A 19,202-nucleotide genomic window follows, 5' to 3' on the forward strand; every position below is an offset into this window, starting at 1 on the left:
AAAGATCGACAGAAGAAAAACAATACAAAAAGGTATTCGTGAATAGTGCCGGTGTGGGACCCACGTGAATAATGCTTATGTGGGACCCACGTAAAAGATAACGAAATAAGTAATCCTACAATAAGCACCGACAACAATATACGTGGTTCGGCTTTGCACCTAAATCCACGAGTGTAGTGGGACTTCACTATGAGAAAGTTGAAATACAACACTTGTCTAAAACTGGATACCTCTGTACACCTTCTCACAACTTACACTCTCAATCCTACAAGAGTTTCAACCTACTACTCCAACTCATAAACACTGCACTCAATATCAAAACTCTGCACTTGGTGAGTTCACTCAAGAGATTTATGACTTCACTTCCCCTCTATCTTGCCTCTCTCTTGTACATATCTCAAGCACACCTCTCATCTATTTATAGACAGGAGGGTGAACGTTTTGAGAAAAACAAATTCTCATTACTTGCATTTTTTTCTTCATGCAATTAATGATATATTTGACAATACATACTTGCACTTATAAATAAGGGAATAAGGAGAGAAGGCTTGCATTAGTCTTTTTTATCATATGTTCATTTCATTGTCAACAAATGAGGGCTAAAGAATAAGTGCACCAAATAGTCAAATTTGGGGTGTGTGTCCATTTATGAGGAGGACCACAACAATCTTATCAAAATAGATCCATTATTTGCATGCTTTTACTTGGCCAGGTTTGATGTATAGAGAAGGATAAATTCTATAAGTTGCCCACACAATAAGTTCGATTGACATTTAAACACAATCCCCTTTTCTTTTATTTTTTTATTTTTTCGATAGAACTAAACAAATTGGATGCATATAAATGTTTATCTTTTATCCACTGTTTCACTTGTTGGAATAACTTATAATTTATATAGTCTCTATATTGAATTCAACATTTAAGTAAGAAAATAAAAAATAAATAGAGTACATATCATTCATTATAATTTACTTTAAAGTCTTATCATTTATTTGTGATTAGTAACACAATGTTTGATATTGTTTGTATATTTATCTTATCAAAACGAGTCAAAATAAAATAGAATATAGAAATTACGTATTTGTGCATAAAAGTAAGCGTTTTTATTTTTATTTTTATATATTTTACATTATATAGTTGAATTTCTTTTGATCTTTATCTTTAATATCAATTTATCTTATATCATATAGATATGAAATTACACACACGCCAACTGTATAATTATGAGCATAACCTATACGAAATTTATGTAATAATAATATGGACCTTACCTAATTCTAACCTCAAAATAATGGATTATAATACAAAAATTACAATTAAGGTTCTATTTTAATGGCATAGGGACATTTTTGCTATTGAATTTAATAAAGTAACTATTAAAGACGGACCTAAACTTAATTAAAATTGAGTAATAAACTACATACTTTCTATATCAAATGCCCTACGACAAATAATTACACTTTAATATTATTCATTCCATAACGAATATTTAATATTCATCTTCCACTAACTTGTCGTATCTCTACTATTGAATTGTATAAAGTAACCATTAAATACGGACTTAAGCTTAATTAAGATTACTTGAAAACAAACCATGTACTCTCTATACCAAATGGCCTTTGACAAGTTTGTTCAAATACTCATTGGGTCTCTTGTCCTGAAAATATAAAGACACAATTATAACATTCATTTGTTGGGGGGGTGCGAATGCCACGATGTCATAATTGATCACACAGATCCTACCATAATTCATGTGTCTCAGCGAGCATAATTATAACTTTATAACTAGATTTATCAAAATAAAAACCGGAGTAGAATAGTAGACATTATTTATTTTAAGGATTAAAAGTGGAAATCCAGTTTTTATTTTTTTGGTAAAAAAAAAAAAAAAAAAAAAAAAATTCCCACGTCAGAGTGGAAATCCTGAAGCATTAAATAGTTATAGCGCCAAAAACCTGTTGGCAAGCAAAGGGGGAAAATTCAAATCTCGTCTAAATGTTGTTTCAAATCTCCGCCTCGGCGTTTTAAAAACCCAAAGGTGTCTTGTCTCGACAGCAAGAACGATCGGCGTTGTGTCTTCTTCACATCGTCAATGGCGACGAAACCGCAACGGCAACTCCCCTGTGATGGAGATGATATTTGTATGTTGTGCAAGAAAAAACCTGCAGACGACGATAAGCTCGTATGCAATACTTGCGTTACTCCTTGGCATTTAAGCTGTCTTATCGCTCGGCCTGAAACCCTAGCTTCGGCTCTTCAATGGGAATGTCCAGATTGTGTTCCCGCCGAAGGCGATGGTATGGCCCCTGCTGTTCCAGTTCATCACTCCGCTGGAGCATCCAGCGATCTGATCTCATCGATTCGAGCTATCGAGGCCGACGAATCTCTGACAGTGCAGGAGAAAGCGAGGAAACGGCAGAATCTTATGACCAAAGGCTGTCGGTCGCCGGATATCGACGACGACAAGAAGAAGAACAAGAAGAAGAGTGGTGTCCTTGGCCTGCTCGATGAGAGCTTGAACTGCTCTTTTTGTATGCAGTTGCTTGAAAGACCTGTTACGGTCAGTACATTTCTCTCCGCCTGATTATTGCTGAAAGTTTTGATAACTTTTAGGGTTTTTTTTTTTTTATTAGTTGCTGTATGCTATTCTTGAATCTTTTTTGGGTATCGGGGAACTTCGGCGAAACGATTGATTTGATTATTCTACATGCCAATCCAGATCTGTTTTAGTATGGCAACTTTTCGATTAGAGGCTTTCCCACTATGGTAACTTTTGAATCAAAGTTTGCTTTCTATTTCTTCACTCTCCTAACTGTCTGTCTGTTTTGCCGTCGCGCTCCGGTAGTGGAACTTAATGTTTTCACTAGCTTGTAATCCTTTTTCCCCATTATTTCTTCCTCCAGTCGCCCTGGTTTTCACTTGGTTTCACTTGGTTTCATTCCCATCGCCTCAACCGGAAAAGAACATAAGTTTCGGAAGCAATTCGGTTTACGGGTACTGGATTTTATATCGCCTATATACACGGAACGTTTTGGATCCGGTAACCTGCAACAGTGAATATATATATACCCTGAGGAGAAAGAAATTCCACTAACATTTGCTTCCCATGCCTAGCGACATTGACAGCTGATGTGCATAGCGTGGGCTGTCATGATCTGATTAGCCATGTTGTAATTCCAAAAAAACTAGAGTTTAGTTAATTAAAATACATTATCTCGAATCGGCATAAACCTCATTCATTACACATGATTCCACCGATCCCCTAATATATGGTATCACGAAAATGTGAAAAAAGAAACCACTTGAGTGATGGTAGGAGTCTTTAAATGTTTGTTAAAGAGAACAGCTACTTCAAAATTCAAATTAAAGTAAATCCGCGCAGATTTCGTCACCGATTCAGTGTATTTTTATTGGATTTGCATCGATCAATGTCCTCTATCGTCAATGCATTCAATTGTCAATGCAAATTCTATAATGTTTTTATTTTTATTTTATAAATATAAGTTAAAAAAAAAAAGAAGTTTAATAAATGAATGTACATGAAGTTTCAACTATACAAAAAATATAATATCCATCTGGTCTTATTATTATTATTATTATTATTATTATTATTATTATTATTATTTTATCTTATCACAAAAACCACACACTAATTTCAAAAGATTGTCTACTGTTTGCTAAGCTGCTTCTGTTTTTCATTTTATGCTTTTTCAAACGGTAATGACCCTAAAGATTTTTAAGTGGTTACATGGCGATGCAGTACGACTGCTAGAAGCACGTATTTGCATCTAGCATGACAAGGGGCTGCACATTTTGATGAACACCCGCAGCGCCCTCAAAGCTGAACCATTAGCAATATGACTGCAGCTTGTGAGACCCTTGTTAAGGCTATCAACTCAGATGATATAAATCCTCTATACATTATAATGTGGTTACTGATATTAAACACCTAGCTTCAGTCTTTTGAGTCTTGCAATTTTTCTATTCACCTGTGGGAGAGTAACATTGTTTGTGTTTTAAAAGATTGTCTTCATCTTCTACTCAAAAAAAAAAAAAATTTGTCTTCACCTAATAGGACTGAATTTCACCGCATGAACGTAATGTAGCTTTGATTTTCTTTTGTTCTCCTTTAAAATTATAAGGTTGATTTATCCCTCAGGAAATTTTTTTATTCGGGACCCTTGAAAAAGTTATTCAGGACCTTTGCTTGTGGAAAAACATTGGATTTTTTCTGGTCAGTGATGGGTTAATGTTATTTTAGAACTAAGAATTGAGTCATAGATATGTTATTTTATTCTTTTCATCTTTTGAACTGAGGCTGGCTTGGGTCAATTTATGCCCATCTTAATTATATCCTCGGAAATCACTGTTACATATAAAACAATTCTCTGACCTGTGAAAATGCAATAAAATTTTAATTTGATAGGAAAGAAAAGAATTTAAGTGATAAATATTTAAATACTTAATTTATTCATTTAACTGTGCAATTCATTATTCTATGTGATTGTGTTGATGGACAGGTCTATCATGATATAATAAGCTATGATTGCGTAAAACTAATTGCATAATTGGGCTACCTTTCTCCCGAAAGGCTCCTGATTCCCGTTGGATGTGTTCATTGAAACAGAAGCAATAACAAAAAATGCTGACTGGTGTAAACCCCAAGGGTGGCTGATTTGACAAAAGATCAACGCTTTCAAAAAAAAAAGATAAAAATTGCTGGTGTAGTTGTGTGTTGATTTGGTTGGAACAGAGGTGAAGGTACAATAGCTTTGTGTTCTATATCGGAGGGTATGAGACTCACTCTCGCTATTCTTTTTGCCGTTTCAGACACCATGTGGCCACAATTTCTGCTTGAAGTGCTTTCAGAGATGGGTGGGGCAGGGGAAGCGTACCTGTGTCAAGTGCCGCAGCACCCTCCCTGACAAGATGGCGAGTCAACCTCGTATCAACTCGGCGCTTGTTGTTGCCATACGTATGGCCAAAGTATCAAATTTGACCGACCAACCTGGACCCCTGAAGGTTTACCATTTTATGCACAACCAAGACAGACCTGATAAGGCATTCACTACAGTGCGGGCCAAAAAGACCGGAAAGGCTAATGCATGCAGTGGGAAGATTTTTGTTACAGTCCCGCCTGATCATTTCGGACCCATCCTTGCAGAGAATGAACCCATCAGAAACCAGGGAGTGTTGGTTGGGGAGGCCTGGGAGGACCGCATGGAATGCCGCCAATGGGGTGCCCATCTTCCGCATGTTGCTGGAATTGCCGGCCAAGCTGATTATGGTGCTCAATCAGTGGCACTTTCAGGAGGCTATGAAGATGATGAGGATCATGGCGAGTGGTTTCTCTACACTGGGAGGTTTGTTCCTCTGCCTAATTCATGTTCTCGTTTAGCCATGTCTTGTGTGAAACGATTTCAACTAACATAGAGTAAGATGATTACATCTTAGCAATATATATATATAATTCAAAACTTTCTCGTGTCAACTGGATGCTTTATGTAGATTATGGCTCCATGTGAACTGCATAGATGGAGTACTAATGGTCTATGTTATTCTTAGTGCCACCCAGTATTTGGATGCACGCCCAAAAACCCAGTCCTTAGGTGAAGTCGCATGATTGCATCACATCAGTTTTAAGGTTGGTTGAAATCCTTGGAAGTTTGGGATTCCGTCAGGTGCTCTGAGTGAAGTCGGTTAAAATCTTTTTAAGTGTTATATCCTTTTAATGTTCCTGATTTGAAATAGAAATGTGAGAAGCTGCTAATAGTTTTATTCATTTTCTCTTCTTGATGTCAGTCCTTATTCAAAGTAATTGATCTTCATTTCCATTACTGTTGACATTGGATTCAAGATGTATCTCATACTGTTTACCCTGTCTTTCATTGGACCTTGTCCTTCTTTGCTTCAATGATTGGCAGTGGTGGAAGGGATCTGAGTGGGAACAAGCGCACAAATAAGCTGCAATCATTTGATCAGGAGTTTAAAAATATGAATGAGTCCCTTCGTGTCAGCTGTAAGAAAGGATACCCTGTCCGCGTTGTGAGGTAAGATTCATGTTATGCTTCTCATGCTAGGACTAATTATGGTTCCCAACCAAATTGTGGTTTTCTATGCATCACATGTTGGGAAAGATTATGGCGGTGGCTGTTTTTCTTTCAAAATTCTTACCGTTTCAATTCCTTCCTACGATACTTGTGTTCAAACTAATTTTAATTAGTTTGATCGGATGTTCTAATCAATATCTAATGCAGGTCTCACAAAGAGAAACGATCAGCTTATGCCCCAGAAACTGGGGTGCGGTATGATGGTGTTTATAGGATTGAAAAATGTTGGCGCAAAGTTGGAATTCAGGTAGGATATTGTTTTTGAAATGGCTGGAACTTTAGCCTTTGAATTGTCATTATTTTTTATTCTTAAAGCATCCCTAACCAACCTCCCCCCACCCCAAACGAAAAAAAAAGGGTATGAAGGTTTGCAGATACCTATTTGTTCGATGTGACAATGAACCTGCACCTTGGACAAGGTTTGTGATTTTTCAGGAATGTTAATCATTTCCTAGTATCCTTTCGTGGGAAATCTTTTCTTTAAATTGTAATTTTTTTTCTTGTTTGGTAAATTTCTCTGCATTGTTAACTGTAGTGACGAGAATGGAGACTGCCCAAGACCTCTTCCTTCAATTCCTGAGCTCAAGGCAGCAACTGATATTACGGAAAGAAAAGAAAGCCCACATTGGGATTATGATGTGAGATAATGCTACAATACACAATATATGTAATCTGTAATTTAAACAGTATGTATGTTCGGTTTGCATAATATAATAGGTTTGGCATTTATTATTCTAATCACAGATGGTCGTTGCATTTTCATCTTGCTGTCGATGCCCATTTAGGTTCTGGTCTTAATGTTTCTTTTTGGGGTTGGCTGCAGGAGGAGGATGGTCGTTGGAAATGGAAAAAACCACCACCATCCAGCAGAAAAAAACAAGTGAGCAATGGAAATCCGGGGGATATAAAGAAAATGGGGGCGGCTATTAGACAAGCAAGGAGGATGACTGCAAAGGAGAAGCTCCTAAAAGGTTTGTTTTGAATTTGTTTTATGTCAATCATCTCATTCTAAGTAATAGCAGTAGGCTTTGTTCATTGAAATTCATCCAGGATTGCTACCTTACAATCATCCTTGATCGGATCACTTTTTATTTTTCTCCAAAAATGATTCTATTGCTGTCTCCATATGCCTGTTCCTTGATTTGGCATCTAAGTGTACCCTGCTGTTTCAGAAAAAAAATGCCCTGTCCTCCCATTCCTGTTCCTGGATTTTGAACCTAGTTGTACCTTAGGGTTTAACATAATATGCCTCGTTCACCCCATACCTAGGCTATATGCAGTTATGGTTTTGTTTCACTGAGTTATGCTTTTTTATGGCATCCATGTGAAGGATTTGGTCTTTATGAGACGGATCATAATATATGTTCACCTTTAATGACTTATTTCATGCAGAATTCAGCTGTCTGATATGTCGTAATGTGATGACGCTTCCACTTACAACTCCTTGTGCTCATAATTTTTGCAAGCCTTGCTTGGAGAATGTGTTTGTTGGCCAGACTTTTGTAAAGCAGAGGACATGCCATGGTACACGGACACTTAGGGCACAGAAGAATATTATGAAATGCCCATCTTGCTCGAATGACATTTCCGATTTCCTTCAAAACCCACAGGTATGTTCACTAACTGTTCTGTTGATATGATTTGAATGCGTGCTAAGACCAATGACATTTCAATTTCCCAACACATGATAATATGTGAGGATTTGATTATTTTAGGTCAATAGAGATGTCATGAATGTAATTGAGTCGCTTAAGAGTGAGGAGGCATCTAAAGATGAGGAGGAATCAAGTAATGCTGAAGAATCTAGTGAAGAACCTACTGTTGCTGAGAAGTCTACTGCCGAGTTGATAGAAGAAGAAACCAATGATGTTGGAAAGCCTGATGCTGGGGAATTATGTGATGATGAAACTAGTGTTATCAAGTCATCTAATGATGTGGAAGATATGCAAGGAAAAATAATATCAACTTGCAACAAAGTGGAGAATAGCAAAATATCTGAAGAGACCCTTGATGCTATAAGTGTACATACTGAAATTTGTGCTGATCAGCTTGGCAAATCAATAGATGTTGGAGAAGATCCACAGGATTCTGGGGTTGAGAGAAAATCTAAGCGGAATAATAAGCGAAAGAAGACTGATTATACTGGTGATCCCTTGACAAAGCAGAATGGTAGGGTCACCAGGGGAAGGAAAGCTAGAGAAGAGGTAGATGAAGGAAATGATTCACCATTAAGTCCTCTTCATGTTCGATCTGATGATGGAGATGACTTTGAATAATCCATCATTGTAATAGGTTGAATCTTAAACAATTTTTTTGGTAGATGGAAGTTCTTCTATAGTAAGAATGAAGAGCTTTTGCTATTACTGGTGTATGCTACAGCCGAGGTACCTTTCATAACAACATTTAAGTGACTGCCCTCTGGCTGTTAGGCATTTCTTTCATCCCTGAACTTGATAGAAAGATGTTCAGAAACAGTTTGTAGTATCTCAGGTTTCTATGCATACTATGATATCTATGCAGTTTCAATGAAACATGACTATAGTCAAATTTTGCCACCCCATAATCAATCAAGCATAGCGTGAGAAGCATTGATCCCACCTATTGTGCATGCCATAATATTTATGGTGATTATTTATTTAATCAATTTATTGATTCCAGCATAATGTGGTAAATTAATCTTGTAGCATATCATGGGGGTTTTATTTCATACAAACCTCACTAGAACTTTGTCTTTTTGCTTGATAAAAAGTATTTACAATGGCTCGTATGAAAACTGAATGCTTCAATTAACTTAAAACAACTTGAGTAGTCAATTAATCCACTGGTTGACTTGTCCAACAGAAGAAAAAGAAAGAAATTAACTTTTATAAGCTCGAGTCTATGATGAACATGATAACATAAAGTTGAACAACCACAACTGATTTTTACCCATCAAAAGCAGGAAGAAGTATTACAAATATTAAGATTGTTGCTAACATTAAGATGAGGCACTAGAACTAACTATATTATCAGCAACCATTCATGTATAAAAGTTACAAAAAGCCAATGAGCACAGAATCTGAAGTATGTAGGTCATGATTTTGACATGTTTGATATATGCAGCAGCCAGTTTTGCTTGAGATCTGTATAATGACCAAAGAGCATATTGTGATGCAAACAGATCAACAAATCCAGGTTTGCAGCAGGTACTGAACATAAAGGAAATTATAGTGATTGATTAAACAACACAAGCCTTGTCCCAACTAAATGGGGTCGGCTAAATGGATTCTTGCCTTCCACTCAGCTCTGATTGATCAAACATGATGTAAATAAATAATTTGGCAAGCAATAATGTCAGTATACATACCCTGATGATCTTTGTACTGAGCTGATGTTGCATTCTAGTTGATATAATAAACTTAATGGGTGCTTCATTGTACTTTCTAATTAAGCTTCTGGCCAAACTTTTGCTGCTCTAGTTTTTCAAGTAAAGTGTTCTTTTCGCTTTCAGGAAGAGCATTGAATATGAACACTGATTTGTCACCAATGTCATCCTTGAACACATGAAAAGAAAATTAAGAATCAATATTAATCTGAGACTAAAAAGATTAGGCTGAGTGAAATTTTTACATTCGACATCATTTCAATTAAACGAAAAAAGAACCTTAATTGGCTGACTGAACTTCCTTGATGCAAATACAGTATAGAGAGCCATCCATAAACCCAATAGACCAAGTTTCACTCCATCGTCCATTAAACCGGTCTGCAAGTTCCAAGTGAGGCCCCCCATGAGTGTTAGAAGTGTAGAAACAAAAGTCTACAATCTACATGTTAATGTCATAATGAGGTTTAAGGTTCCATTTGACAGGTTTTGTGAAAAATTTTCTACAGCTGCAGGAGATATCTACCAACTGCATGGTGATTGTGGTTGTCTGATATACCCAACATCAAAAGTAGGATGCTTTCAATCGTCAACTCAATGGTGTCATTGCAGTAACCGAACCTTTTATATTAGAATAGGAACAAGGCAGCCCTATCATATGGGCCAGTCTCTTCTAGGTTTGGAGGCTGAAAAGGTGAGGAAGACAAAAAAATGAGCGATCCACTTTGAGTTGGTTGAGCAGCCAAATCTGGGTTGTCACAGTCCAGTGTTTTAACTAGATTTCCTCTAATTCATTTCCTGTTCTTATGGGATGATGATTGGAGTTTACTTTCTATGGTATAATTTGAGAAGGTTCTTATATATCTTGCAACATATATACATATCTATTTTCTCAGGTAACAAAACACTGAGCACTGTCTAGAGCTCTGGTTTCTTAGCTACAAGATTGCTCTGAATGGCGGTTGAGGTTCCAATATGCTATCTAGTTCAAGATTGATGAGAGTCCCATTGCAAACCAGGAACTATGAACTCAAATTCATTCTAGCATATCTCTAATTCTAAGAAACCACCCAATTTGTGCAAAGCTTTATCAGGTACTTATGTATGTGCGCCATGTGTAGCACTGCTTTGTTATCAAAATGCAGTTCTGTTATTCAAAAACCTTCAAATGTCTGTTCCAAAATTGGTCAAATTAATTTAATTTCGGTTGTTTCCCTGCCATTGTGGATGTTGCCAGGAGAAAATCACCTTCAGCAACCTCTGAGACTGCATTAGTTAGTTAATTGATTAAATGCAGGTGAGGGAAATAAATATGTTCTAAGAGTTATCAGGGGAAAAGTACCAGATGCCCAAGAAGAAGTGTGGGGATGGTGAAAGTCAAGACACCAGCTTCCAGCTTTCCATAGCAGAGCCCTGCAAGATCATCACTTGTTCATGTAAAAAATAAGTTATGAGATTGTTTGGTTCTTTTTTTGGTGAATTGGTACCCCTTACCAGCTTTTGGCCAGTAATAACCAATTGATGGCCAAGAGAGTATCTTAGAAGTAAATAATGGAATCCAATTAGATTTCTCTTTAGATGGAAAGTTTTGTGCATATTGTCCAAGAGATGAATTGGGAAAGAAAATTGAGTGAATGAAACAGTTTAGAAATCCCAATGCATTTTGAAGTCGAGTAACTCTTTTCCTGGCATACTAATGAGAGTTCAATCCCAGTGCATTTCCAAACCTAATCATTCTGAGACTTCCCCATGGCTTGTAAAAGGAACATCATGTACTGAATATTCAAATTCTACAGAATCACATCAATTACCATTGTGCTAAATTTTTACCATACTTGCAATAATTGACTAGCAAAAGACTGAATTTAAAAATAAAAAATAAAAAAAAATCAAAGGCAGTAACCCTCACTGCATGCATAGGAACCCTAGAAATTGCATTGTGTAGAGCCTTTTGAATAATCTACTCATTACTTTGGAAGGGGAGTGAACAATTTTCACTATGACAGAACAGTTCAGTTTCTAAACTTTCCAGAAAATGGCACTATCAGAATCCCAAAATAGCTAAGGGGGGTAAGGAATTGCTTTATGATGCCCGATAAATGCATGGAAATTTTGATATCTCATGAGTGACATTTTGCAAAAGACGATATTGAACTTTCAAACAATTTCCTGACTGAGTTGCAAAATCAACAAAAATTTAATTAGCAGTTAACACATCCTGCTCCCTCACTGGCTCAGTTATGGTATTTAAAAAAAAAAAACCCTGGTACTTGCCCCGTATACAGCACTGCTACCAGCCAGTTACCTTGTAAAGTTGATGAGTTCAATTAAGATTTCCTGGGATGAATTGGTTGTACTTCTCGATCATTTTGTAAGGATCAGAAATGGCAAAGGGAAAACTGCCACCATTGCTATTGCCTATTGCTACTTGATGCTGTGATATTCTTTTCCTCTTCAATTTTCTTTTTGATAATTTATAAATTATAAGAAAAAAAATCTCTATTTACATTTCCAAGGATTTCATGCGGCAAAAGAGTTGAAGAAATATGTCTATGTATATGCCAAACTTGTAAAGCTCTCATACCAGGAAAACAGTTACTCAACTGACCCATCATGAAAATAATACAAGATGATAAGCATTACCTTCCTTGAAGACAAGTCCTGTGAGAGCTGCAAAGAGAGGCCCAACAAACCACACTGCTGTTGGATTGTCAATGACGTATAGAGTCAGGCTTGTGCCAGTTGGCTGGGCAAGGTTTAAATATGCTACCAAAGATCCAACAACCCCAAGTGCCCATAATGCTTGTAGGGTAAGCTTAATCTCGGAAACATATATGTGAATTAAGAACAGTGATAATCCCAGTCCTCCAGCTCCAAGTGCATATAAGAAATCAAGATATGGCTCAACAATCTCCCTAAATGATGGTACAAAACCTGTTGAAGCCGCAATGACAAATGATGCAGTGCTGGTCACTAAACCTGTTCTATACAGTAGTACCTGTCATAAACTAAACAATGGTCATATGAAAATGCTGCAGAAGCAAACTGCAACTAATCAAACAACAGACCGATGATTTCTATACATGGTGAGAGAACTTGAGTGCAAAAGTTAAGACTCATCCCCATGAGTTCAGCAGTAAGATCTATGTAAAAAAAGTTATGACCAGGTTTAGGGTTTAGATGGATGGTTATTTTTCCTTATCTCTTTATCAGGCAAATACTCCTCAGTCTCAGTATAGGGTAATTCATGACTGACTATCATCAATCTTTTTTGGTTGGTCATCCTTGCAAGCACTTCAGCTAGTATGCTTCCCCAATTTGACAGACTGAAACTTCAAACCTTTCAAGCATGTTTACTTACAGTATCTGCCCTTCTAAAGGATCTGCCCTTCTAAAGGAACTTTTTGACGCTAAAAACTATTTCTACTTTCGCCTGAAATAATTCCATTCACAAGGTTTTTATCTGAATGGAGCCTAAATAAAAACATCAAATCAAAGAGTACCCTAAGGTGAAGAGCAAGTTGACAGGTTCGATTTGTCCATCTCATAGTTCTCGCGGTAATTGGGGATTTATAAGGAATCAACAAGTGTCTGGAATGAAAGGAAATGTGTTCTAAACAAATGTAAATTTCATCGGTGATCCCACAGCAAGTTAAAAACAAAAGCAAACCTTACATAAAATTATTTTTTTCGCTGCCAATTCCAACTTTAACGTCAGCTCCATTAATCAACGATTAGCAAAAATGAAATTCAGAGTTAGCTCACGATTCACCAATCTGAACCTCAAATAAGTAGTACAAACGGGGAAAATGAACCAAAACAGTAGAGAAAGATCGAGAGCATCCGAATACACGAAGTAATTAATTGCGAACAGGAACTGAAGTAAAAAACGAAAACGAATCATCAGAAACAACAAATACCTCTCGGACGTCCGCGGGCTCAACACTCCAGGGACCGTAAATTCCCTGATAAGTTGTTGGATTGGAAGAAGTCTGAGAGGTTTCTCCAAGAGCTTGGCATTTCACGGATCCAATTCGACATGTCACCTTAGACGATGAGTAACCGAAACGAAGGAAAGGCCTCGAACGATAAATATCTTTGCGGATAGGTGAGATTTGAGCTCTCGAAGGAACAACGAAGGCGGTAGCTGTAGCAAGGAGCGAAGCCATTTTAACAATTGAAGAGTGAGTGACGATGCACTGGATGAAAACAATTTATGGTCTTCATCCATTCATCAGTCCTATATCACATGTTGACGTGTAACCACTAACCACTGCTTAGTTGGGTAGACGTGCCACGTACGCAAATTTCTCTTCTCCAGTCTTGAATTTTGAGAAATTTTCACTCCCACCTCCCCTTAACTTAAATTAAGCCTAATATTAATGTCAACTCCCTGAATTACTCAATTTATTAGGAAGACCCTCAGTTCGTTTTTTATTATCTATATATATATATATATATATATATATATATATATAATATATATATATATATATATATATATATATATATATATATATATATTTTATTTTTTTTTTAATTTTTTTTTTGGTAAAGATTATCTATATATTTACAGTTTTCAAAACATCCAAAGCATTCAATACCTGATTTGTTAATGTGAGTGGGCTTTGTCAATTAGTAATTTAGTATGTGTGGATATTGCAGTGGCCTTTTCCTGGATTCTGAAAGTCTCTGTTGCTCCATTTCCGCATGGGGCACAGTATAGGACGCGTCGCTTTCCCGGCTCTGCTACAGGAGGCTGTGGGAATTCGGAATGAGAGAGCACACTCATTTAGGGGTAGGGTTGCCGCTTGCCTCTGAAAAATGACTCCGACACCCAAGCAATGTCAGTATAGTATTTTGGTTCTCAGTTCTCACTTGAGCCCGTAAAGGATTTGAAGCTGTAATCAATTCTTTCGTATCCATTTCCCCGCTTTCTTTTTGCATTTTGAAAAGAAAATGGAGATTAAAAACTTTACTGTGTTTGATTGCTTTCCTAACTTCTGGGTTTGTCTTCCTCTTCAATCCTTAATTTCATTTGATGCCTTTAATAGCCAGAGAAAAGCAAGTAATCCCGATAAGAGTTTTTAAGTCCTTGAGACGTATGTTGGTATATTTTGCTACATATCTACTCCTACTATGCTTTTCTCCCCTTAAATTGTGTTCTGGAACCTTGTTTTCTATCTAGGATCCTCCACTTTTCCCTCCCTTCCTTATTCTTGAGCTATGATTTTGATAAAATTGAACAATTGCTATACTACTTCTTGTATCAACCATGTTTCTGTTATTGCCACCTGGTAGTTGTTTCACCAGCAGAGGACTGAAATTTGAGGAGTCATTTGGGTCACCCTGAGGTTTAAATTTGACTTTAGGATTGAAATGGTGACTCTGTTTGGGTACTCATTCTGCAATATATGCTTATAATTTATTTATTTTTGGTTCGGGGTGTGTTGCTTTTGTTGATATCATTCTTGGAACCCTACATAAGCAGACTCAATATTTGGGCCTGAAGTCATTTACTTGGGAGGGCAATTCCATTGCATGTGGTTTCCAGAAAGCTGAATTCTGAAGGTCAGTATCTGAACTCTCTATGTCTGAAATTAAAGTAGTCTTTTGTGAAATGAGAGTATTGTTTTAATCGTAGGAAAGAGTATAATTGGAGTGTACAATATTTGTATGGCTTTACAAAAATGTTGGGAAGCTTAGTTGGGGACTAGAGTCTAGAGCATTAGTTGAATATAGAACCAGAAAATTTACAGCATATGCACAGCCCACGGTCTTCACTGGTAGAACTGCAGAGACCACCAAAGTGGGGGGAAAGAGGGAATTTGGTGGAAAATTATTAACACAAATGTTAGTGGTTATTCATTTTGTTCATATTTTTCAAGGCAACCAGGCGACACAACGCGTTGGATGGGCAGCTAGGTGTTCAATATATGACTATGTATAGCATTGATAAATTTACATGAGGGGAATTTACTTGTACACCACCTGAGTATGGCCCAATTGCTTAGTGCCCCAATTTTTTGAAACTATTTGTTGAACACCCCCTACATTTTAAGATTTCTTACAAGTGATCCCCGTCCACTAGTAAGGCTTGATGAGCTGACCAAACTTGAGCGTCATAAATGGCACTGCAAACCACTTCCAATTGTGAAATGGTGTCCACGGGGGCAGGATGTCTACACGGACCATTGGTAGAAGAGAAGACCCTGTAAAAGGTACCCTTTGATTATCCTCTCCTTTTTTAAAATTTTTTTCCCTCTACTTGGAGGTCCTCAGCTTCCTGCCTTTGGTTTTCTGGCCATTTCTTCAGCTAAGCTCCTTGGTCACTGTCAGATGATCTTTGCTTTAATAACTTGATCTGTGATCTTTTGTAAAATCCCCCCCCCCCCCTCTTTCTTTTCTTCCCCTGTTGTATGTTCTCTTCTCTCCCTTTGGGGGCTTTTGTTAATGATTATTTACGTTCTTTTGAAAGAAAAAAAGAAGAATTTAAACTAGAAACCTGAGACATTATACAAACTAAATTAACATCACACTCACAAACCATTAAGTCTCGTGAGTCTTCAAGTAATTATGGTGCAATGACATAATTTGATAAAATTAATATGTAACAACAGTGAATAGGATATAATATAAGTATACTTATCAAAGAAACAAAAGAATAGGTATGAGTTAATGCAAACTAATGAAGTGTCAACAAACGGCATGCTAACAGCTTTGAACCTAAGAAAGAGCCGGAAACCTAAGCAACACCTTGACAGCTTTGATTTGCTTGGTTGATAGGCACAGAGAACGTTATTTATTTGAGCATTTCATTTGAATTTCAAAAAAAGTTTATCATTTTTCTTTGAGTTTTTCCGCTAAAAAAAGATAGAATCAGAAAACTTGCCACAATTGATTATATTTTATGTAAATGGTGCATTCCTAAAAGACTCGAAGAAGCATTCAAAATTTAAACATTGTTGGCAATTAGAGACTCCCTACTAGTCCCTATTGAAGCGCAAGGATCCATGTAGCCGATCCAATTTAGTTGGGATAAGGGTGTATATAATTTTTCTTTGAGTTTTTCTGTTGAAAAAAGATAGAATCAGAAAACTTGCCACAATTGATTTTTTTTTACACCATTATATTTTACATATATAAATGGTGCATTTCTAAAAGAGTCCAAGAAGCATTCAAAATTTAAACATTGTTGGCAATTAGAGACTCCTTATTGAAGCACAACAATCCATGTAGCCGATCCAGTTTAGTTGGGATAAGGTGGAGCTGTATTTGCTTGCATTTCCTATGTAGGTAAATGCTTGCCAACCATTACACAGACTACTGGTTTACTCTCTTCCATGGTCTTCGATTTTAAAAACCTATATCTTTCCATTTGATAATTTCTGAGTGCAGAAACTGAACATATGGCCAAGGAGCCGGATTTACATTGTCCCATAAATTTTGGCCCCACATTAATTACCGCATGAGAGATATTGAGGCTCCACTAAAAGTTCCCTTCCCAAGTGGGCTCTTTAGAGAATCTTCACCTTTAAACAAGCTGAAAGAGTTGTTTTGGTTCGTCAGTAACTTGCTTTTAAAATGAAGTGCCCTTGCTTAATATTGGATGGTTAACTGATGCTGTTTTTGCAGACTAATAATTATTGCGAAAAAAGGAAAAAAGAATATTGTGTTCAGATTTGGAATGTGGCGGGGGTTGCAGTGCTAGCATACTGCCTAACCATTACAACTATGTCCGGTCCATCACTTCACATCAAATTCACTAGTGTTCAGATGAATATAAGTTAAATTTCATTGCGGAGTGCAGTTTCATATCTACAGTTCTTCAGTTTCACGTTACTTACTTGTGCCATATTATTGGAACTGTATTATTCTGTTTCTGTAACGATATCCACCCAACCGCTATTTACTTGGGCTGTGTTTGATTGAGAGAACCACATTCATTGCCAAACATCCAGGGTGGGAAATGTTTTTATGTTTTTGACATGGCTAATTCACTATGTTGATCTTTGCTGATACACTTTCTTGTGACCCTTAACATGTTAAGGTTTTGGGAGTAAATGGTCGTAACATGGTATCAAAGTGAAGAGGTTGGGTGTTCAAAGGGTCTGTGTGTTGTGCTATGCCCTCATGATTTGGTACCAAGTGCAGAGCCATTTGTTGTAAGGGCCTGCATGTGTTGGGGGGTTGTTGATGGCTGTTGATTTAGTGTCGTGACATTGCTTAATCAGTTATGATGGGCAAATTCAGATGCCTTAGAGCCTGGTGTGGTCAAGAAATAATTCGCAATACCATCGGAAGAGCAAGCAAAAGCATCCTTCCACCAGAGAATGACAGATAGCACGGTCAATGGGAGTCACCAAGAGAGGAAATCTTGCAGATTTTGGGTTGGGTAGTTTATCCACTATGTTGCTGCAGGTAGTTACTGTGCTGTGTTTCTTGACCATTTGTAAACAGTCATCATCAATGTAGAAATATGACATGTTGTTGAATAGAATGGAGGGAATGGGAGTTTTTTGTAATTGCAATTAAAAGTTCACAAAGAATCTGAAGAATGCTTGAAAGCAGTATAACAAGGCAAAGCTCAGGGTAAACCTGGATATTACTCCTACATTGGCATCCTTGCTTTGCTTTAAATAATTTTTGTACAAATCCTTGGTGCGTTTTTGATCGTCCGTGTATCTGTGAGAATGAGTAACAGTTGCTTTCTGATCCTTCCATAATAATGGTCCTTTAGTGTTCACTGTTTATGTAAACAGTCATCATCAATGTAGAAATATGACATGTTGTTGAATAGAATGGAGGGAATGGGAGTTTTTTGTAATTGCAATTAAAAGTTCACAAAGAATCTGAAGAATGCTTGAAAGCAGTATAACAAGGCAAAGCTCAGGGTAAACCTGGATATTACTCCTACATTGGCATCCTTGCTTTGCTTTAAATAATTTTTGTACAAATCCTTGGTGCGTTTTTGATCGTCCGTGTATCTGTGAGAATGAGTAACAGTTGCTTTCTGATCCTTCCATAATAATGGTACTTTAGTGTTCACTGTTTATGTCAGATGCAAGTGCATGTTTGTAAATCATGTCTTGGTGCAGGGCCTTTGTTTGGGGATGAATTATCTTGGCATGGATGGGTGGCCATCCTGATGCCTGATGATGAAATACTTCAACTGTCATCAGAGGAACTCCACAAATCTTGACTTTTCACAAGTTATTGAGGAGTCAATTGGATTGTTATGAAGGCCTGTTATATGGAAATCTGATACAATGAACTAAGATTGTAGTTTCAATTACCTGAGGCGGAATTGGGCACAGGAAAAAGCCTTTGACATGGAGAGGCTATAATTGTCAGGGGCATTTTGCTGGTGAAGTTTTTTTCAAGATGATAAAAGGAATGTTCAGTAGCACAGAAAAGAATATGAAAACAGAGGAGGGTATGAAGTTGCAACCTGCAGAGAAGAACATTATCAGTTAAGGATTTTTTTAAGTAGCTGAAGTAGTAAATGGTGAATGGTTGTCATGTGGAATTAGCTGCCAAAACAGTTTCATGAGGTTTGGCACCGAGCAGTATAAGGCTGGTGTAAGTCTAAGTCCAGAGAGGAAGCCTTTTGGTTGAGGAATAAGGCACTGAGCGATGCCCTTGTTGTACTAGTCCAGGCAGGAGGAGTTGGGCGAATAATAGTTCAGGTTGTTGATATTTGATTCTTTGGGTCTCAGCTGATTATGGAA

At 37.1% G+C, this 19,202-nt stretch overlaps 2 protein-coding genes across 2 annotated transcripts; one reads left to right on the forward strand and one right to left on the reverse strand.

The window, feature by feature from the left end:
• The first annotated feature begins 1,979 nt into the window (after positions 1-1,979).
• Positions 1,980-8,702, forward strand: LOC149019861 (E3 ubiquitin-protein ligase ORTHRUS 2-like). Its single transcript, XM_089147851.1, has 9 exons — positions 1,980-2,560; positions 4,831-5,363; positions 5,925-6,050; positions 6,258-6,357; positions 6,468-6,529; positions 6,646-6,748; positions 6,934-7,081; positions 7,503-7,720; positions 7,826-8,702. The coding sequence occupies exons 1-9, from the start codon at positions 2,093-2,095 to the stop codon at positions 8,384-8,386; spliced, it is 2,319 nt and encodes a 772-aa protein (XP_089003977.1). The 5' UTR covers positions 1,980-2,092; the 3' UTR covers positions 8,387-8,702.
• A 764-nt stretch (positions 8,703-9,466) lies between these two features.
• On the reverse strand, positions 9,467-13,669 carry LOC149019862 (integral membrane family protein). The gene is made up of 5 exons (XM_089147852.1): positions 13,392-13,669; positions 12,115-12,469; positions 10,814-10,884; positions 9,754-9,852; positions 9,467-9,643 (listed from the first exon to the last, which is right to left on the reverse strand). Exons 1-5 carry the CDS (start codon positions 13,638-13,640, stop codon positions 9,533-9,535), a joined length of 885 nt encoding a protein of 294 aa, XP_089003978.1. The 5' UTR covers positions 13,641-13,669; the 3' UTR covers positions 9,467-9,532.
• Between the last annotated feature and the right edge of the window lie 5,533 nt (positions 13,670-19,202).

The sequence above is a fragment of the Hakea prostrata genome, chromosome 3, assembly GCF_041222555.1.
Source record: "Hakea prostrata isolate BN-2017 chromosome 3, UWA_Hpros_2, whole genome shotgun sequence".
NCBI classification, from domain to species: Eukaryota; Viridiplantae; Streptophyta; class Magnoliopsida; order Proteales; family Proteaceae; genus Hakea; species Hakea prostrata.